The sequence below is a fragment of the Phlebotomus papatasi genome, chromosome 1 (genome assembly GCF_024763615.1).
Source record: "Phlebotomus papatasi isolate M1 chromosome 1, Ppap_2.1, whole genome shotgun sequence".
NCBI classification, from domain to species: Eukaryota; Metazoa; Arthropoda; class Insecta; order Diptera; family Psychodidae; genus Phlebotomus; species Phlebotomus papatasi.
In genome coordinates, this window is record NC_077222.1 from 62663755 (window position 1) to 62683317 (window position 19563).

Here is a 19563-nt window from a genome sequence, read left to right on the forward strand (position 1 = left end):
TTCGCGTTTAAAGATTTGCATACAAAATATGTCTAAAAAAAAATTTTTTTATGCCAACTTTGGGGGGTCTATCTCTTCTAGTTTAGGAGATATTCGCGTTTAAAGATTTGCATACAAAATATGTCTAAAAAAAATTTTTTTTGATGCCAACTTTGGGGGGTCTATCTCTTCTAGTTTAGGAGATATTCGCGTTTAAAGATTTGCATACAAAATATGTCTAAAAAAAATTTTTTTTGATGTCAACTTTGGGGGTCTATCTCTTCTAGTTTAGGAGATATTCGCGTTTAAAGATTTGCATAGAAAATATGTCTAAAAAAAATTTTTTTTGATGCCAACTTTGGGGGGTCTATCTCTTCTAGTTTAGGAGATATTCGCGTTTAAAGATTTGCATACAAAATATGTCTAAAAAAATTTTTTTTTGATATCAACTTTGGGGGGTCTATCTCTTCTAGTTGAGGAGATATTCGCGTTTAAAGATTTGCATACAAAATATGTCTAAAAAAAATTTTTTTCGATGTCAACTTTGGGGGGTCTATCTCTTCTAGTTTAGGAGATATTCGCGTTTAAAGATTTGCATAGAAAATATGTCTAAAAAAAATTTTTTTTGATGCCAACTTTGGGGGGTCTATCTCTTCTAGTTTAGGAGATATTCGCGTTTAAAGATTTGCATAGAAAATATGTCTAAAAAAAACTTTTTTTTGATGTCAACTTTGGGGGGTCTATCTCTTCTAGTTTAGGAGATATTCGCGTTTACAGATTTGCATACAAAATATGCCTAAAAAAATTTTTTTCGATGTCAACTTTGGGGGGTCTATCTCTTCTAGTTTAGGAGATATTCGCGTTTAAAGATTTACATACAAAATATGTCTAAAAAAAATTTTTTTTGATGCCAACTTTGGGGGGTCTATCTCTTCTAGTTTAGGAGATATTCGCGTTTAAAGATTTGCATACAAAATATGTCTAAAAAAATTTTTTTTATGTCAACTTTGGGGGGTCTATCTCTTCTAGTTTAGGAGATATTCGCGTTTAAAGATTTGCATAGAAAATATGTCTAAAAAAAATTTTTTTTTGATGTCAACTTTGGGGGGTCTATCTCTTCTAGTTTAGGAGATATTCGCGTTTAAAGATTTGCATACAAAATATGCCTAAAAAAATTTTTTTCGATGTCAACTTTGGGGGGTCTATCTCTTCTAGTTTAGGAGATATTCGCGTTTAAAGATTTGCATACAAAATATGTCTAAAAAAAATTTTTTTTTGATGCCAACTTTGGGGGGTCTATCTCTTCTAGTTTAGGAGATATTCGCGTTTAAAGATTTGCATACAAAATATGTCTAAAAATTTTTTTTTGATGCCAACTTTGGGGGGTCTATCTCTTCTTGTTTAGGAGATATTCGCGTTTAAAGATTTGCATAGAAAATATGTCTAAAAAAAATTTTTTTCGATGTCAACTTTGGGGGGTCTATCTCTTCTAGTTTAGGAGATATTCGCGTTTAAAGATTTGCATACAAAATATGCCTAAAAAAATTTTTTTTGATGCCAACTTTGGGGGGTCTATCTCTTCTAGTTTAGGAGATATTCGCGTTTAAAGATTTACATACAAAATATGTCTAAAAAAATTTTTTTTGATGCCAACTTTGGGGGGTCTATCTCTTCTAGTTTAGGAGATATTCGCGTTTAAAGATTTGCATACAAAATATGTCTAAAAAAAATTTTTTTTGATGCCAACTTTGGGGGGTCTATCTCTTCTAGTTTAGGAGATATTCGCGTTTAAAGATTTGCATACAAAATATGTCTAAAAAAATTTTTTTTTGATATCAACTTTGGGGGGTCTATCTCTTCTAGTTTAGGAGATATTCGCGTTTAAAGATTTGCATACAAAATATGTCTAAAAAAATTTTTTTTTGATGCCAACTTTGGGGGGTCTATCTCTTCTAGTTTAGGAGATATTCGCGTTTAAAGATTCGCACACAAAATATGTCTAAAAAAAATTTTTTTTATGTCAACTTTGGGGGATCTATCTCTTCTAGTTTAGGAGATATTCGCGTTTAAAGATTTGCATAGAAAATATGTCTAAAAAAAATTTTTTTTGATGTCAACTTTGGGGGGTCTATCTCTTCTAGTTTAGGAGATATTCGCGTTTAAAGATTTGCATACAAAATATGCCTAAAAAAATTTTTTTTGATGTCAACTTTGGGGGGTCTATCTCTTCTAGTTTAGGAGATATTCGCGTTTAAAGATTTGCATACAAAATATGTCTAAAAAAAATTTTTTTTTGATGCCAACTTTGGGGGGTCTATCTCTTCTAGTTTAGGAGATATTCGCGTTTAAAGATTTGCATACAAAATATGCCTAAAAAAATTTTTTTTGATGTCAACTTTGGGGGGTCTATCTCTTCTAGTTTAGGAGATATTCGCGTTTAAAGATTTGCATACAAAATATGTCTAAAAAAAATTTTTTTTTGATGCCAACTTTGGGGGGTCTATCTCTTCTAGTTTAGGAGATATTCGCGTTTAAAGATTTGCATAGAAAATATGTCTAAAAAAATTTTTTTTATGTCAACTTTGGGGGGTCTATCTCTTCTAGTTTAGGAGATATTCGCGTTTAAAGATTTGCATAGAAAATATGTCTAAAAAAATTTTTTTTTTATGCCAACTTTGGGGGGTCTATCTCTTCTAGTTTAGGAGATATTCGCGTTTAAAGATTTGCATACAAAATATGCCTAAAAAAATTTTTTTTGATGTCAACTTTGGGGGGTCTATCTCTTCTAGTTTAGGAGATATTCGCGTTTAAAGATTTGCATACAAAATATGTCTAAAAAAATTTTTTTTTTTTTGATGCCAACTTTGGGGGGTCTATCTCTTCTAGTTTAGGAGATATTCGCGTTTAAAGATTTGCATACAAAATATGTCTAAAAAAATTTTTTTTGATGCCAACTTTGGGGGGTCTATCTCTTCTAGTTTAGGAGATATTCGCGTTTAAAGATTTGCATAGAAAATATGTCCAAAAAAATTTTTTTTTGATGCCAACTTTAGGGGGTCTATCTCTTCTAGTTTAGGAGATATTCGCGTTTAAAGATTTGCATACAAAATATGTCTAAAAAAATTTTTTTTTGACGTGAACTTTGGGGGGTCTATCTCTTCTAGTTTAGGAGATATTCGCGTTTAAATATTTACATACAAAATATGTCTAAAAAAATTTTTTTTGATATCAACTTTGGGGGGTCTATCTCTTCTAGTTTAGGAGATATTCGCGTTTAAAGATTTGCATACAAAATATGTCTAAAAAAAATTTTTTTTTGATGCCAATTTTGGGGGGTCTATCTCTTCTAGTTTAGGAGATATTCGCGTTTAAAGATTTACATACAAAATATGTCTAAAAAAATTTTTTTTTGATGCCAACTTTGGGGGGTCTATCTCTTCTAGTTTAGGAGATATTCGCGTTTAAAGATTTGCATACAAAATATGTCTAAAAAAAATTTTTTTTTGATGCCAACTTTGGGGGGTCTATCTCTTCTAGTTTAGGAGATATTCGCGTTTAAAGATTTGCATACAAAATATGTCTAAAAAAAATTTTTTTGATGTCAACTTTGGGGGGTCTATCTCTTCTAGTTTAGGAGATATTCGCGTTTAAAGATTTGCATAGAAAATATGTCTAAAAAAATTTTTTTTTGATGTCAACTTTGGGGGATCTATCTCTTCTAGTTTAGGAGATATTCGCGTTTAAAGATTTGCATACAAAATATGCCTAAAAAAATTTTTTTTGATGTCAACTTTGGGGGGTCTATCTCTTCTAGTTTAGGAGATATTCGCGTTTAAAGATTTACATACAAAATATGTCTAAAAAAAATTTTTTTTGATGCCAACTTTGGGGGGTCTATCTCTTCTAGTTTAGGAGATATTCGCGTTTAAAGATTTGCATACAAAATATGTCTAAAAAAATTTTTTTTTTGATGCCAACTTTGGGGGGTCTATCTCTTCTAGTTTAGGAGATATTCGCGTTTAAAGATTTGCATACAAAATATGTCTAAAAAAATTTTTTTTATGTCAACTTTGGGGGGTCTATCTCTTCTAGTTTAGGAGATATTCGCGTTTAAAGATTTGCATACAAAATATGCCTAAAAAAATTTTTTTCGATGTCAACTTTGGGGGGTCTATCTCTTCTAGTTTAGGAGATATTCGCGTTTAAAGATTTGCATACAAAATATGTCTAAAAAATTTTTTTTTGACGTCAACTTTGGGGGGTCTATCTCTTCTAGTTTAGGAGATATTCGCGTTTAAAGATTTACATACAAAATATGTCTAAAAAAATTTTTTTTGATGCCAACTTTGGGGGGTCTATCTCTTCTAGTTTAGGAGATATTCGCGTTTAAAGATTTGCATACAAAATATGTCTAAAAAAAATTTTTTTTTGATGCCAACTTTGGGGGGTCTATCTCTTCTAGTTTAGGAGATATTCGCGTTTAAAGATTTACATACAAAATATGTCTAAAAAAATTTTTTTTGATGCCAACTTTGGGGGGTCTATCTCTTCTAGTTTAGGAGATATTCGCGTTTAAAGATTTGCATACAAAATATGTCTAAAAAAAATTTTTTTTTGATGCCAACTTTGGGGGGTCTATCTCTTCTAGTTTAGGAGATATTCGCGTTTAAAGATTTGCATACAAAATATGTCTAAAAAAATTTTTTTTTGATATCAACTTTGGGGGGTCTATCTCTTCTAGTTTAGGAGATATTCGCGTTTAAAGATTTACATACAAAATATGTCTAAAAAAAATTTTTTTTGATGCCAACTTTGGGGGGTCTATCTCTTCTAGTTTAGGAGATATTCGCGTTTAAAGATTTGCATACAAAATATGTCTAAAAAAAATTTTTTTTGATGTCAACTTTGGGGGGTCTATCTCTTCTAGTTTAGGAGATATTCGCGTTTAAAGATTTGCATAGAAAATATGTCTAAAAAAAATTTTTTTTTGATGTCAACTTTGGGGGGGTCTATCTCTTGTAGTTTATAATTCTAGTCTAGAATATCTCTAGGAGATATTCGCGTTTAATGATTTGCATACAAAATATGCCTAAAAAAATTTTTTTTGATGTCAACTTTGGGGGGTCTATCTCTTCTAGTTTATAATTCTAGTCTAGAATATCTCTAGGAGATATTCGCGTTTAAAGATTTGCATACAAAATATGTCAAAAAAAAAATTTTTTTTTGATGCCAACTTTGGGGGGTCTATCTCTTCTAGTTTAGGAGATATTCGCGTTTAAAGATTTGCATACAAAATATGTCTAAAAAAAATTTTTTTTGATGCCAACTTTGGGGGGTCTATCTCTTCTAGTTTAGGAGATATTCGCGTTTAAAGATTTGCATACAAAATATGTCTAAAAAAAATTTTTTTTATGCCAACTTTGGGGGGTCTATCTCTTCTAGTTTAGGAGATATTCGCGTTTAAAGATTTGCATACAAAATATGTCTAAAAAATTTTTTTTTTATGCCAACTTTGGGGGGTCTATCTCTTCTAGTTTAGGAGATATTCGCGTTTAAAGATTTGCATACAAAATATGTCTAAAAAAAATTTTTTTTTGATGCCAACTTTGGGGGGTCTATCTCTTCTAGTTTAGCAGATATTCGCGTTTAAAGATTTGCATACAAAATATGTCTAAAAAAAATTTTTTTTGATGCCAACTTTGGGGGGTCTATCTCTTCTAGTTTAGGAGATATTCGCGTTTAAAGATTTGCATACAAAATATGTCTAAAAAATTCTTTTTTTGATGCCAACTTTGGGGGGTCTATCTCTTCTAGTTTAGGAGATATTCGCGTTTAAAGAGTCAGTGATAAGCCTAGATCAGCTTATAGAGGTGTGATTCCTTCGTTGCAAAATCGGATTGTGGCAAACTCGAACGATATTTATACATTAAATTGTATGAGAAATGCATAAAAGTGTCTGAAAATTTTTAAAGTTGATTATCTCGGAAACTATGAGAGATAGAGGCCTTCACTTGAATTTTCATTTTCAAGTGACCTTTTGCAAATATCAAGCCAGAGGGAGGCTCTAAATGGATGTAAAGTGTGAGGCCTCTATCTCTCATAGTTTCCGAGATAATCGACTTTAAAGATTTTCAGACACTTTTATGCATTTCTCGTCCAATTTCCTTAATTTTCCAGTGAAATTTTGCACATTTCAAGCCTGAGAGAGGCTCTAAATAGATGTAAAGTTTGAGGCCTCTATCTCTCATAGTTTCCGAGATAATCGACTTTAAAGATTTTCAGTCACATTTATGCATTTCTCATCCAATTTTCTCAATTTTCCAGTGAAATTTTGCACATATCAATACATGAAGGAATCACACCTCTATAAGCTGATCTAGGCTTATCACTGGCTATTTCCGCGAAAAATCCGCGAAAAATTTCGCACCCCGCTAAAATCCGCAAAAAATTTCGCGGCCCGCGAAAATTCGCGAAAAATTTCGCGACCCGCGAGTATCCGCGGAAAATTTCGCGGACCGCGAAAATCCGCGAAAAATTTCGCGGCCCGCGAAAAATTTTGCTGACCGCGAAAATCCGCGAAAAATTTCGCGACCCGCGAAAATCCGCGAAAAGTTTTGCTGACCGCGAAAATCCGCGAAAAATTTCGCGACCCTCAAAAATCCGCGAAAAACTTCGCGGCCCGCGAAAATCCGCGAAAAGTTTTGCTGACCGCGAAAATCCGCGAAAAATTTCGCGACCCGCAAAAATCCGCGAAAAACTTCGCGGCCCGCGAAAATCCGCGAGAAATTTCGCGGCCCGAGAAAATCCGCGAGAAATTTCGCGGCCCGCGAAAATCCGCTGGTATATATAAATATATATACTATGTTTATATGTATGTATATATATATACATACATGGAGAGGGAGTGAGAGAGAGGGAGAAATGGCGCAATACCATGTGTGACGCCGCTTCTCCCGCTTTTTTCCCCACCTGACGCTACGAGCAAAATTTTCTTAAAATTGCAATCTTTAACTTGAAATATCTCGAGAAATCATGGAGCGATCTCCAAATTTTTTTTTTAAATTGGTCTTCTCAAGTAGCGCTACAACATGAACATAAAATAATTCAAATTGCATAAGCCAGTTTCGAGATAAACTATAAAAACCGGTTTTAAACCGGTTTAGAACCGGTTTTTCAAAAATCTAAAAACATAGAAATTATCGTACGCGCAAGTAGATATATTTAAAAAAAAATTTATGAAGATATCTCTTTCCAAACCGGAGATATCGCGTACTACGGACGGCCGGCCGGACCCGAAAATGGCGGACTATCATTTTTGGCATCAGGGATGTTCAAAACATATACCCTGTGAATTTCAGCTCGATCGGAGCACTTTTAGAAAATCGGAGTATCACAATAGGTGTGATTATGAAGGAATCACACCTAAAATCGTTGCATTTTAAAAAGTTTGTCGCCCGAATTTCTGTCTAATTCAGCTGACATTTCGGTCCCATATGCCCGAATTTGAGAGAGTCTACTGTACGTACAAACATAAGGAAAAAATAATTTTAGGTAGTCAGGAAAAATTATTTTCTTTATGGGACACCGGTGTTTCAATCGTCCTTAAAGGGTTAATAAATCATTTACCCTCAGTAATTCAATTCTATGTTAAATTTTTCCAAAAAATCTTGAACGGTATGGGCAGGAAAGCCGTAGGGCTAAGCCTTAGGTCTGAAGCCCGTGTAAGCGTCCCAGCGGAAAGCTAATACAGTCTTGTGGTAAGTTCCAAGGAGTAACTTATTTCGGGAAACTTTAGCCAATCTGATCAGGGAACTCATGGGATACATTTAGGGAACTGATATATTTTTCCGCGGGATCTCAAGGCACTCTAATGAGTTACCCGGGTTACCCCCCTTCCCCTTTTAAATTATTGTGAATTTACTATATTGTTAAAATGGTTAAAATAGTATACCAAAATTATATCTCTAAATCTCAAACATAGTCCAAACTTTTCCTATATAATAAGAGGTTCTCCAGAAGAACCATTAAAATTCGAGTGCACTTCAATTTAATTGGTGGCAAGTTAAAGGCCTCAAATTGTGCATTTTCCGTGAATTTCTCGGTAAATTGAAATGCCGAAGAGATGTGAATAAAAATGTGTAAGTAAGTCAAACACAAATAATCACGGAAAAATGGGAGAGTGTCTTTTGATCTGCGGAAGGCACATCTCAGATCAAAAATGAAAGAATCAAAGGGGAATTGGGATGCCATGTCTTGGGGTATTGGGGAGAAAAGATAGTGAATCTAAATTAAATTATACCAATGGGTTGCATTCACTGAAGCTGACAACTGCGGTGTTCTTTTCAACGTCCAGCAATTCCAGGGGCACATCGCTCTGCAGCAGAATGTATTCAATGGAAGCTGGAATTTCTATTGAGAGATCGTATGAAGCATCTTCGCGGCAGAGTATCATCTGCAAAAGTGGAAAGAGTGAGATGGCAAGATTTCAAAGAGGATAGACAGTGTCTTCTATGCATACAGAATCATTCACATTGAGCATTGGAATGGCTGAGAGACCTGAAGACATGGCTTGAGTGGATTGTTGGTACTTTTCTCGTTCCCTGGCCACTCGAGACTCCAGCTCGGCAATCTCTGACCTACAGAAAGAATGAGAAAATTTTTCAAAAACGTTATTAATGTAAAATCATCAAATCTCACCTGAGTTTCGCAATTCTCAGATTTGTGTCATTAGGGAAGTTCATAGTCCCAGAATTTTGATTATCACTGATACTCCTGGCGACACATTGAGTTGTCAGTCCAAATATCCTACCTGTGTATGTACAGACTACTACTTCTGTATATCCATTGGCTGCAAAGTATCCTCCCTGAACACTGGAGATGCTTTCGTTGTAATTCTGCAAAAAAAGATTCTTTTGCGAAAATACATAAAATATTATTTTTTCCAAAAATCAAACCTCAATAAAAAGCTGACTGGACTCCAAGTCAATTTCATTGTCCTCTGATTTCATGGAGTAAATCTGAAGGACTCCATCTCTTCTGCCAAGAATCAATTCTTCCTTGCCATCTCCAGTTAAATCGTAAGTGTTGAGACAAGAAATTGCACTGTTATGTTCAGTATCATCCACAAGGATTTCCTCAGACACTGAAAATTAAATCTTATTTTTTGAGCAAGCAATTTAAAAACCAGAAGGAATTAAGGATTTAGAATAACCTTCCATTGAGAAGTGACCAATTTTGTAGAGGATGACCTTTCCATCGGAAAATCCACAAATCAATTTGTCTCCCAGTCCTTTAGGGACATGCATTATAGTCGGAACGCTGTTGAGTTCGATAGTCTGTCTCACTCGACAGTGTTCTAGGATTCTCAGAACTCTTCCAGAACACGCCAAGACCGTGATAATCCGATTAGTCTAGATGATGTAACGCATAGTTTAAAAATAATTACAGGTTTATCAAAAAATGTATTTATCATTATAATTAACCCTAATAAATATTCAAGCATGAAACAAATTAGGGTACTCAACAAATTTGTCTTGGAAAAGAGCAAAAAAATTAAAATTTAAACACTGAAAAATATATTACGTACATATTAAAAAAAATCATAAAGTTTGATAGGGACATTTTACCGTTTAAGTATGTGGTAATTTTAAATCGGTCAATTTGACCGGGTCTTGGTAGAATTTAGCGTTAAAATAATATTTTCAATTAAAATTAAGAATTAGGGGAGAATGGAACAGTCTCAGATAAATAACACTGTGCAACAGCCAAAAATGGGATGGAAAATAATGAGTAGTTTCTTGTTCCTTGGTTTGTCCTGAACATTTCTCCCGAAGAAACTTGTGGTCCATCACGTCAAGTTTCTGAGATATCTTAAGAAAAAGATCTTTAAGAAATTTTTCGAAATATTTGAAAAAAATTGTTTATAATCGATAACGGTGCATCCTAGGATGTTGGTATCAAAGGATAACTCAAGGATGTGTAGAGGAGGATTTAAGGACATTTTTCCTGGAACATCGCATATCCCTATCCCTAATTTTTTTTAGATTTGTTTCATAAACTTCTAAATATCCTCCAAATCCATGAAAAAGATTCGTGGGACGACTTGAATCCTTTACAAAAATAGTCTCCTGAATATCATAGGTTCGTAAAATATACCGTTATCCAGAAATTACGTATTTGAATGACTTATGAACCACAGAATTTTCTCTCAAAAATTCATTATTTTATTTCATATCATAACAACATGCACTATAAGCCAATAAGACTTCGATATGGCATCGATCGGGCTCAAATTTTAATATGTTATAGCTGGGCCTTAGATCTTTCGATCAATACTAAACATAAGGTCCGCCGACCCCCCTGACCCGAGCTAAAAGGGTCCAAAAAAAATTCTTCAAATGGCCATAACTCCCGTTCTAATTGTCAGAATTTGAAAAGCGAAGGCGTTTTGGAAAGCCCTCCTGGAATGCCACTTCTCCTTCTAACATCGCAAGTTCGTAAAACTACCGCTAGTGACGCTATTATCAAAATGAAGGCTTTTCAATTTTCTAAGTTAAATAACGCAGAAATTCCTTTATTATGCATCGGGCTGAAATTTTAGTATGTTGTAGCCGCAGATTATACCTATTAAATAAAAAGAAATAATTAAGTCGATCCATAACCCCTGACCCGAGCTATAAGGGGTCAAAGTTCGAAAATTGACCGGCCTCTATCTCCGCTTCTAATTAATATTTTGACCTAAATTTTGGTGTTTTGGTTTCGTCTCGATGAGCACTTTCAGATGAAAGTTCAAAAAGTCACCACAGGTGGCGCTGCGATACCGTCAAAATTCATCACATTCAAACTCATTTTTTCAAAGTGTGCAAGTTGTGCAAGTTAATCAATAGAACCGGAGATATGAGGGATCAAAGTTCACGAAATTCAAAACATCATATCTTCTGTGCTTTCTGAGCGAATTTGATGAGTGAGGGCGCACATTAAAGGTCTCACAAAAAGGACAAAATTCTGTTACCACCATTACACATAAAATTGGGAATTGTAAAGAATTTTATTAAATCCCTAAATCACGAGCAAACGGCTTTCAAACGTTAGAGGGAAGTTTTTCCAAAACTCGGCATCGCAAAAATGGAAGAAGGTATTTTCACGGGTCCTGACATCCGAAAGTTGGAAAAGGATTCAATTTTGAGAATTTCTTTGCTGCCAGATGAAAAAATTGCATGAGAATCGGACAAAAATGTAATTTACAATATTGTTTGGGAGGCACCAGGACAGAAATTGCCGAAAATCTTGTGCAAAAAAATGATTTCAGCATTTAAAAAAGTGGATGTGAATATATCACTGAAAATCCACTTCCTGTATTGTCACTTTGATGTTTTTTAAGACAAAAGAATCAGATGAGCACGGAATAAAATACCATCAATTCGCTGCACCTTACGAAAAATGATACGAAAGCAAGAATCTTGATTCTCTTTTGTCATAAATGTGATGGATGGTGGATTACAAAGAAAATTAAACTTATGAGACATTAGAATTTATTTGTAGAAAATATGAAATAAAATAATGAATTTTTGAGAGAAAATTCTGTGGTTCATAAGTCATTCAAATACGTAATTTCTGGATAACGGTATATTTTACGAACCTATGATATTCAGGAGACTATTTTTGTAAAGGATTCAAGTCGTCCCACGAATCTTTTTCAAGGATTTGAAGGATATTTAGAAGTTTATGAAACAAATCTAAAAAAAATTAGGGATAGGGATATGCGATGTTCCAGGAAAAATGTCCTTAAATCCTCCTCTACACATCCTTGAGTTATTCTTTGATACCAACATCCTAGGATGCACCGTTATTGATTATAAACAATTTTTTTCAAATATTTCGAAAAATTTCTTAAAGATCTTTTTCTTAAGATATCTCAGAAACTTGACGTGATGGACCACAAGTTTCTTCGGGAGAAATGTTCAGGACAAACCAAGGAACAAGAAACTACTCATTATTTTCCATCCCAAGAAAAAAAGTTTCATTTTGTTGCACTGTGTAATTAAGCTGTGAGAGACTATTATTATACTAAATGTTTATGAACTGTATTCTATATATCTATATCTATAGAAGTATTCAAATGTATTAATCTCATAAAATATTTTCGACTAATCGCGTTTTCTGATTGGTTAGAACTTAAAAGCACTCGCAGAATCCAAAGCTTTGACCAATCAGAAAACGTGAAGGGACTAAAATATTTGTTTCAGGAGCTTAAATATTTTAATTATTTGTGTAGTGTTGACTGGCGTTTTCAGAGATTTTCTGAATATTTTCAAGTTTCAGCCAATCAGAGAACGAGATGAGAGGAAAATATTTTACAAGATTCAATATTTAATTATATTTGGATACGGCACAATCCCACGTAAAAATACTTTTTTATTAACTTTCCCTTCAGAATTAATTAATGATAAAATAAGGATAAAAAGGTTTGTGTCTGCTATATTTAATAAGCTTAATTTTTTCGTCTCTTTTGAAATTATGGTAGAGGAGACCGGGGAGGTTTGGGACAGGGATAGTGTGGGACAAGGCGATTTTTTCAATTAATTTTTGAAATAAATGGGATTTAACGGATTTAACCATTACTGTATCGTAGGCAATATTAAGATGTATCTTGTCTAAAAGAATGGATATCCTCAGTTTTATTGTTTTAATTCTATGAACTTTTTTTTTTAAAATTGATAAAAATCGTATATTTTGACGTCTCAGTTTTCCTCTTTGTATTTTATATCAGCGATATATAATCAAAACTTTTTTATCTCATTAGGTAGCAGTGTAGTCTGGGAACATATTTTTATAAAAGTTTCAGAGATTATACGCTCTTGTTGTTTACATAAAGGTTTTAAATACGAAAACTACACACGGGGATGTTTGGGACACCAGAAAGGGGATGAATGGGACGTTGATTTTCGACAAGATTGTAGGTGGTATGCAATTGTTTATTGTCAATATGAAGAGTAATGCCCAGTTTCTACTGGAAATCTCCCTCTTGTGCAAAGTTTATCAGTGGAGCAGATTTCTCTAACTACAAGGACAATTAAACCATCATTGTCTTGGGAATCAGTAATTCCTTCTCAGAGGATATTCGATCTTTGCCCAATCTAGTTAAAAACCATTTTTTTCGAAAATTTCTCAAACAAGTTCCCCAGAAAAGGCAAGGCGAGAGCTAATTCAGAGAAATAATGAGAAAACAGGTATAATGCAGTTGTCGTAAAATCAAACAGGAATCCATCAATGAGTTCAAAACTAAGAGTTGCAAGAAAATCTACTCGCCTGAGGAATTTGATGATCATGATTGCAATATTTAGAATATAAAAGTACAGAAATTTGGATGGAAAATAAGAAGGAAATACTTTAAATAATTGATTGACAATAAATGACTCTACTGTAAAAAGGAAATTGATATTAATTTCAAAGTGTAAATAAAAGACGAAACATTTTTATTTCTATCAGAAATATTTTTAATCTGATATTTAAAATTAATTAACGTGTTCCAGTAATACAAATTATGCGAGAAAAAACGCGTCCCAAACATCACCTTTTGCGTCCCATACTGCCCCACATCGGGGAGGTTTGGGACAAAGCGTCAAGTAAAATGTTTTATCTTCTCCAAGAAAACTCAGTTGTTTTCCAAGTTCTATCGAGTACTTTTTATAAAGTCAATACCCATAAGTATCCAATAGACCGCATAAAATTGTAATACACTATCGTGGTTTTTTGGAATAGTGTCTCAAAGTCAAAACATGAAAAAGTGTCCCAAACCTCCCCGGTCTCCCCTATCTAAAAAAAATCAATATAAACTGCTCAAATTTAAAGAGGAACAGTTATATAATTTTTTTTTAATTTAGTACCGTCCTGAAACTGAAACGGTAAAAGATATCAACTTTTCGGTCTTTTCGGTCTTTTCGGTGACGCCCAATAAAAAAACAATATCTCCAGAGTTTTTTCGTCTTCCACTCACTCCCCCATCCATCCCTATCAAATCCATGTTTTTTTGGTTTATTTTGAAAACGGCTTCTACAATTTTATTTATTTTTGGATAAATTTTGGACGTGGTTCAAGTGAACATTTTCCTCCAACTTCCAAACATCCCAATAACGTAAATAAGATAAGATATTTATTTTCCCATATACCTATTTGGTGGTTGCGACTGCCGCCGACTTACCAAAATCGGCCTCACCAGGTAAACGGCAGAAACCCTGGATCACAGACCGTATATGCCAACTCATATAATCGAGTATAAATATATAAATACATAAGCAAATTATAACAAATAGGTGAAAATCATCATTTGGCCTGGTAAGGAAGAAGGAAGCAGTCACAAAGGATATGCATAGGATTAATAAGTGACAACGGGCTCCAAGAGAGAGCACGCCATATTTTATATCGCCAAATATATTGCCATTTTGAATTTTGAAGGTCAAAAACCAGTCTAGAGGGCCTATTTTTCAACTGAATTCATTAAATTTGGAATTTTTGGAAAGGTCTTGAAATCTCATATTTATATTTTTTTTATTTGTCCTTGTACTTGAAATTTATGCCAGAACATTCTAAATTCGCATTTGTTTGCCAATTCTAGATTTTGAAAAACTTTTATAGTTTATGAATTAATTTGATTGCTAGTAGACCAGTAAGCACCAAAAAATCATGCAAAAATATAATTCACTGAGAGCTCTATCTTGTGAGTACGAGCATCCCGCAAAGCTGGAATGAATTTTTTTTAACTATTTAGGAATATTAAAAAATGGTTATTGTTGTTTAAGCGATAATTTTTGCTAGGTCTCGCTTAAATTTTCAGCCTTTTTAAAGCAGTGATTTCCGAAGAAACATAGGTACATATTTAAATTTTAAGATTAGTTTTCCTAATTCATCAAAATATTCAAGTGCTTTTTATCTGAATTTTTTTATTAATGTTTGAAACCAATAATATGCAAAAAATTAATTATGTAAGTATGTTGTTAATCAACGGGAATTTAAATTTCAAAAATCTGTGATTTTGAATAAAATTTCTGGTTTTTTTTTATACTTTCTTTTGAATAATAATATATTTTCGGTAGAGAAGTGTAAATTCTAGTCATCTCACTCTCTTCTTAGGTAATTATGAAAAGGTGTTTACAAACAAAAGTTATTGTGCGCTGTTCATTATGTCCAAAGCACAATAACTTTTGTTTGTGAACATGTTTTCAAAATTTTCTATAGGAGTGAGCGAGATAGCTACATCTAGATCTCACTCATTCTCATTGAAATGTCAAAAACATGTTTAGTAAACAAAAGTTATTGTGCGCTGGTCATTACTCTCTAAAATATATATATATGTTTTTCAAATAAACAATAATACTAAAGAAAAACAGGTGACCTTATTGAGCTTGAACATAGCCTATGAACATTTAGCAAATTAATCTTGAAGAAATCTTCAGTTGTTTAAAAATGCCCCAGTCTCCCTTAAAACTTGAGGTATCCGAATTAATTAATTAATTTTATGGTATTAGCTGAGATTCTTTTTTAATCGAATTGAAAGAAAGCTAAATAATTTTCCTAATTTTGGACTTTTTAAAATTCAGTGTGAAATGTTAATTCTCCAGAATCCTTTTTTTATCAAGTATATATTTTCATATTAAACAAAATATTCAATTTAAAGTTTAATAAGATAAAAAAATTGTGACTGATTGGTAAAATTACTTTTTTCTAAATTCAACAAAGGTACTTACATTGTTAGGACAGAGAGCTACAACATCCACAATAGTATCTCCACAGAGATACGATCCCACGTCCTTGCAGTCACGGTAGTGATTGTAGACATGATTCCCACAGACCAGAAGATCAGCTCCACTCACAAACATTGACTTGATACTCTCAGTGAGATTTGTGTCGAAAGACAGAAACATTTTGCCCTTCTTGCTGAAACCATGAACTTTATTCTCCATCGCTACGAACATCTTATCAGCAGGTGTTCCGGGAGCTCCACCTAATCGAACAGAAGCTACTTTGGGTCCCGGAAGGGTCTTGAAATGCACTTGAATCTCGTCTTTCTTTGATGAAATCAACTGAATTACTCCATCCTGATCCCCTATAATCATCTAAAATGCCACAAAAAGTTTGTAAGGACTGAGAATTTGAGCGAAAAGTAAAGTTTCCGCAGACTTTCTGTTGGTGCTTCGCCATTTCTCCAGGAAGGAGTTTCATGCAATTAGGTACAATTACTCCAACATCCAGATAATCCACTCTTGTTAATTCCAATTCCATCTTGAGATTTTATCACTTCACTTTTAAGTACTTTGAGAAGAACTTCCCATGTATTACAATTTGTTTCCCGTTAACGTTTCCAAGGAAACAGACAGAATGAGGGAATTTATTGAAAGGACTTATTCAACTCTTTGTAGCCAGTAGAATTTTATAAGAATTATGTATTTTTAGAACGATTTTTTAATGAGTTTTAAGGGGTATTAGTTAAAATTAGACAGAAAGATTTTATTGATTCTTAAAGCATATATTGCATGTTTGAACCGTTTCAACGCCTTCAAGTTTAATGGTTGATCGTAAAGCTTTTATATTTAGTCTTTTTCATTCATGGTTATTCTGTCTATGCTTACCCGTTTCATTTAATTATAAGTTAAAATTTTAATATAAACCTAATTACTCTCTTTATTTAAGAGGACAAAATAATTTTCTATAGTCAAAAAAAAAAGTTTTTGTTTTTGGGACACCGGTGCCCCATTCGTCCTTAAAAGTTAAACGGCTAATTGGTGAATCTTTTAATTATTTTATTGTAATTCAATTCTTTGCCTTCCTACTTTTATACAAAGAAACACCATTGATCTCTATATGCAAGAATAAATTTGTATTTTCCAGTTTCTTGGAGGATTTCAAGATTTATGTGAATACATCCGTAGTTTGAGCAACATTGATTTATACACCAGATAGTCCCCATTCCTTAAATATTTTCTGGTATGTAGAGCTTGAATTTTCCGTCTTCTGCTAAGGCAACCCTAAATGTTCGAGATGCAATGTCTCCTTTCTAGTCCTTAGTCTAGTAGTAGTTTAGTAATGTTGGAGATGACTGCTTTAGTGTCGTCGATCCAGAGGAACCAACATAAGGAAAAAGTCATTTTTCTGCTTTTGTAGTGGTAGTCGCCAGGATTTGAAAAAAACGTCGCCAAGATTGCTTTTTAAAGCCAATTTGTGAAGTTCAATTAATGAAATTTCACTAAAAATTGATGTAAACATAAATAAAATAGTTTTTAGAATTAGGTTTGTGACATAGAATTGGTTAAAAGACATGATTTGATAGCAAAAATAGGCTAAATATGGGTCGCCCAGCGACTTTTGCAACATTTCATTATTCGTAGAAAATTATTAAAATCACGTGGAAAATCGGTGATTTGTAAATTGGAATAGAAAATTGGAGAGTTTTGGAAGCTCTTCTGGCTATTTATTTTTTGAATTCTCCGTGGAAAATCTTCTAAAAATTGCCTTGAAAAAGTGTTTGCTTTGCTCGAAAAATGCACCCAATACGGTTCAGTTGTCAAATAGAAGATGACAGACAGTGCCCTTTGGGACATTTCTCTTGATGTTTTCACGTCATTTTGCACGGAAGTAAGCAAATTCCCGTAGTTAATTCATCAAAAATTATTAAAGAAGTGGTCAGTGAAGTGATTTGTGGGAAAATTCTGTGAATTTTACCGTTTTTTCTTGTGTTTTTTTAGTGTGAAAACTGCCCTCGAAAATTGCCCTGCAGACCGTATTTGTCATCTGTTTTGGGGCTCTCGGTGGCTTTTTTTTAGACATCCTGATGCTCTATCTTCTCGGGAAGAGGCCCTAGAAGTTCTAGGTAGCCTCCCAGAGAATCCGTGTACTGTTAGGAAGCCTTCCGGACACAGAAACTAATTCCATTATATGACCAGAAGTGTCATTGACTAGAAAGAAATTCCTTTTTGTCCTTCAAGAATTGTAAAAATTTCACATCCTTTGCACTGTAAGGATTCTAGAATAGTTTCTTTTTCTTTGTAAAGGAAGAAGAGAATAAAAAAGTTACAAGAAAGATTAAAATTTTCCAATTTTCTATCAGTGTTCGTTAACCCATTGTGTTTTGGTCTCGAAAAAACCTGCAAATTTCACAAATTTATCACAATTATCATATTTTTTAACTTTATTAGCTCTCTCTCAACAAAGTTAGGCAAGAAGAATACCTAAAGAATAATCAAAATTCCTAAAAACATTAAAAAATAAATGCAACATCAGCCACTTTTTTTAGGGTTGCCAGATTTGAATGCAAAAATGACTTTTTCCTTTAGTGGTGGTTCCTCTGGTCGATCATACGATCTCAGTTCGTCAGGAGTTGTACCAGTGCCAGTGGTAGGACGTAGTAGACCTTTTGGATTTCCGGAGGACTCCGCAGGCGACTCCGCAAAATATTTTAAAAACTAGGAAATTTTCCCATTTAGTCGCATTTATTCAAAAATATAGGAAAATAAATCATTATGAGGCTTAGGATCGTGCGAAGCATGGGCACCTTCCTCTACACTATAGTTTCCATAATTTCCTCTTTCCCCTATGATTGCAAGTTAAAAGACCAGTGATAAGGTGGCAAAGCATCCCAGCTTTGCGGAGTGCTCTAACAGCAGTGTCAGAGCAAGACTAGGCTATTTTAATAGGAAAATAATAATAATAAAGGAGACTGGGGCAAAAAGTAACAAATCGAAAAATTCAAAATTCAACATCTTCCAAGTATAAAAATAGATGGCGGTTCAAAATTTTTCTATATATAGCCTCCATAGACCTTCTTTAATGTCGTAAGTTTCTTACAATTCGAACAAAGAATTTAGAAAATAAAAAATATTGAAATTTTTAGCCCTATTTTTCAAATATTTTGCTTACAGAAAATATCAATTATTACGTACTTATTTTCCAAAATTGATGCACTGGTGAATATTATATATCAATCTATTTTAGAATTTCACAAAGATTATTTTTTCCAGAAATCATTTTATTAAAAATGGCCACTTGGGGTAAAAAGTAACAAAAGGTATAGAGCAAAAAGTAACAAAAAGCGAAGCAATTTTTGATGTCTAAAACGTCATTACCATGTCTCGCCGCTTGATGTTTCTATTGGTCAAACGATTTTCAGTCTTTTCTGTGTTTTATTCTAAAATAGCTTGAAAAGCGCTTTTCTCGTTCAAAGGTACAAAGGTGTCTATGAAAATATGTCACTTAGCTATTCAAATTTACGGAAGCCCGTAATTGATCGAATTAAAATATGATAATACTCCATTTCTGGTACTATTTGCCCCAGCATTTTGAGAATGGTCACAAAATTACCTTTTAGAAAACGGCTCGACAAACGTATTTCCCTACAAAATAGAGGAAAATTACTTTTACAAAGTTGTAGAGCGGTAAATTTCCTATAAAACTGCGCTAATTAGAAATTATTGAAGAGCTCGAGTAGCTTGTAAAAAAATAAAATATTCGTTTTGTGACTTTTTGTTCCAGTCTCCCCTAATAATATATTTATTCACAAAAATTATTATGCCCAGATTTTTGACTTGATCAGAA

General features: G+C 33.3%; 1 protein-coding gene across 1 annotated transcript in view; it reads right to left on the reverse strand.

The window, feature by feature from the left end:
- Positions 1–16329, reverse strand: part of LOC129800105 (Bardet-Biedl syndrome 7 protein homolog) — a 150119-nt gene extending 133790 nt beyond the window's left edge. Inside the window, exons 1-7 of the mRNA XM_055844484.1 lie at positions 16156–16329; positions 15723–16091; positions 9191–9389; positions 8934–9121; positions 8677–8873; positions 8498–8615; positions 8279–8431 (exon numbers count right to left, since the gene is read on the reverse strand). Of these exons, the coding sequence (XP_055700459.1) occupies positions 8279–8431; positions 8498–8615; positions 8677–8873; positions 8934–9121; positions 9191–9389; positions 15723–16091; positions 16156–16257 (1326 nt within the window). The 5' untranslated portion in view covers positions 16258–16329. The remainder of the gene's footprint in view (positions 1–8278; positions 8432–8497; positions 8616–8676; positions 8874–8933; positions 9122–9190; positions 9390–15722; positions 16092–16155) is intronic.
- Positions 16330–19563: the final 3234 nt, after the last annotated feature.